This window comes from Phytophthora infestans, genomic scaffold (assembly GCF_000142945.1).
Source record: "Phytophthora infestans T30-4 supercont1.1898 genomic scaffold, whole genome shotgun sequence".
Taxonomy (NCBI): Eukaryota; Oomycota; class Peronosporomycetes; order Peronosporales; family Peronosporaceae; genus Phytophthora; species Phytophthora infestans.
Window position 1 is genome coordinate 1 of NW_003306765.1, and position 1,693 is coordinate 1,693.

Consider the following 1,693-nt stretch of genomic DNA (forward strand, 5'->3'; position numbering starts at 1 on the left):
CGCTGGTGGACTACGGGAGGTGGTCGTCTCCCGTTATGCAGCTAATTATTCCAGGGTTGAAGAATCCAGGAAAACCAGCCGGTTGAAGAAAGCCAACAATCAGACGGAGACGGACAACCAGCAGAAGATAAAACCAATCCAGCAATACATGCACAAATACGTAACCACGCAGACAACCTCGAACACGGAAGCTCGAGTCTCATCGACGCAAGAGGAAATGGCAGAAGAGAGCGAGGCGCTGGAAAAGGAAGGTTTTCTCGTAACAGGAACGAAACAAGGGGACGATTTCGGCCGGCCACTGAGGGAATGGTTGGACATTGTGGGGAGGGGGGGCGATCACCAATGTAGCCGCCAACGGACACTGTGGATGGCTTGCTTTCTTCGCAGCACTACACAACATATCGACTGGACTAACACAGCTGGAATCCAGTGCACTGGCAGCAGCAACTGGGCTGAAAAAGCAAGTAATGAACTAACATGATAGCAAACGTGGCAGACGAGTTCACGGTAACAAAGAGGAATGCGAAGCAGCGCTCGCAGCAGCCGGAAAAGGAGTCACCAAGCAAGCTGCAGACACAGAAAAGCTGTGCACATCGGCTAACCACTACGCGGATCAACGGAACAGATCAGTCAAAGCGTCCGTGACAATGAATTACTGGGTGAGTCCGGAACACATAAAAACAATGGCGATGCACGCCCGAGAAATGGTGTTTGTCCTGGATGTATTACAGGAGGAGAAAGTAATGCTGCAAGAATACGGATACGAAGAAATGGAGATGCCAGATAAGACGGTGATCGAGACAGGAACGTAGGTAACATTGCCGTCGAACTTCGGAGCGGACATTCTGAGGGAACTTACAGCAGCAGGAACACTGCCTTTCATCATGGTGCTGCACTACAGCAACACAGGCAATCACTACCAGGCGGTCACGTACGATCCCAAGCGATATCAAACATACCCAGATCAGTGGAAAGCGTTCACAGGACGGCGGAACAACATACTGATCAAATATGGAGGGAGATCGTTAGATACAGAACTGTTCGACGGGGAAAAAACAGCAAAAGATGCAACTAAGGAGCTCAAAGCCATCCGCAGAACTGACAAAGACGCCAAGGCTAAAGGACAAGACTCGAAGAATGAGAATACCAGAGCAGACGAAGGAGACACAACACAACAAGTTGGAGGAAGAGAAGCAAAAAGGGCCCAGCGGTAGCTGCTGCGAAAGGATGAACCAATACTGCGCTACAGAAGACGCGGAGGTGCACAAGGAACAGGAAATAGCGACAATCACGGGGGGCGAGGCAAGCAAGTCGACAACAGCAGCAATCCGCAACTCACCGACGGCACACTATCCACCCAGCGTTACAACAGCAACCGCAATGAAGGTGCCAGGAAAAAAGGAAGGAATCGCAGATCAAGATGCCAAGACAGCACACGGGCCAGTGCAACCACCCAAGGAGCCAAATGGTGGAGGGACTAACTAAGAAGCCGAACAGAGAGGGGCGACACCAAGACGGTGGAGGACAACAGACAATACGACGTTTTTTCAAGCACATAACGGAGCAGGAAAGAATGAAGTCCATACAAGATGAGCACAGAAATCTTAACAAGCAAATGACAAGACAAACAAGACAACAATGAGGAGACGAAGACGACGACTAGCAACACAACAACATATCAACGACAAAACTA

The 1,693-nt window shown here is 50.0% G+C and overlaps 1 protein-coding gene across 1 annotated transcript; it reads left to right on the forward strand.

The window, feature by feature from the left end:
• Nucleotides 1-88: 88 nt before the first annotated feature.
• PITG_22237 (uncharacterized protein) lies at nt 89-1,485 on the forward strand (the record flags this gene model as incomplete). The annotated part of the gene is made up of 3 exons (XM_002909876.1): nt 89-251; nt 517-808; nt 1,116-1,485. Coding segments are annotated over 3 exons (825 nt in total), but the record flags the coding sequence as incomplete, so codon positions are not given.
• Nucleotides 1,486-1,693: the final 208 nt, after the last annotated feature.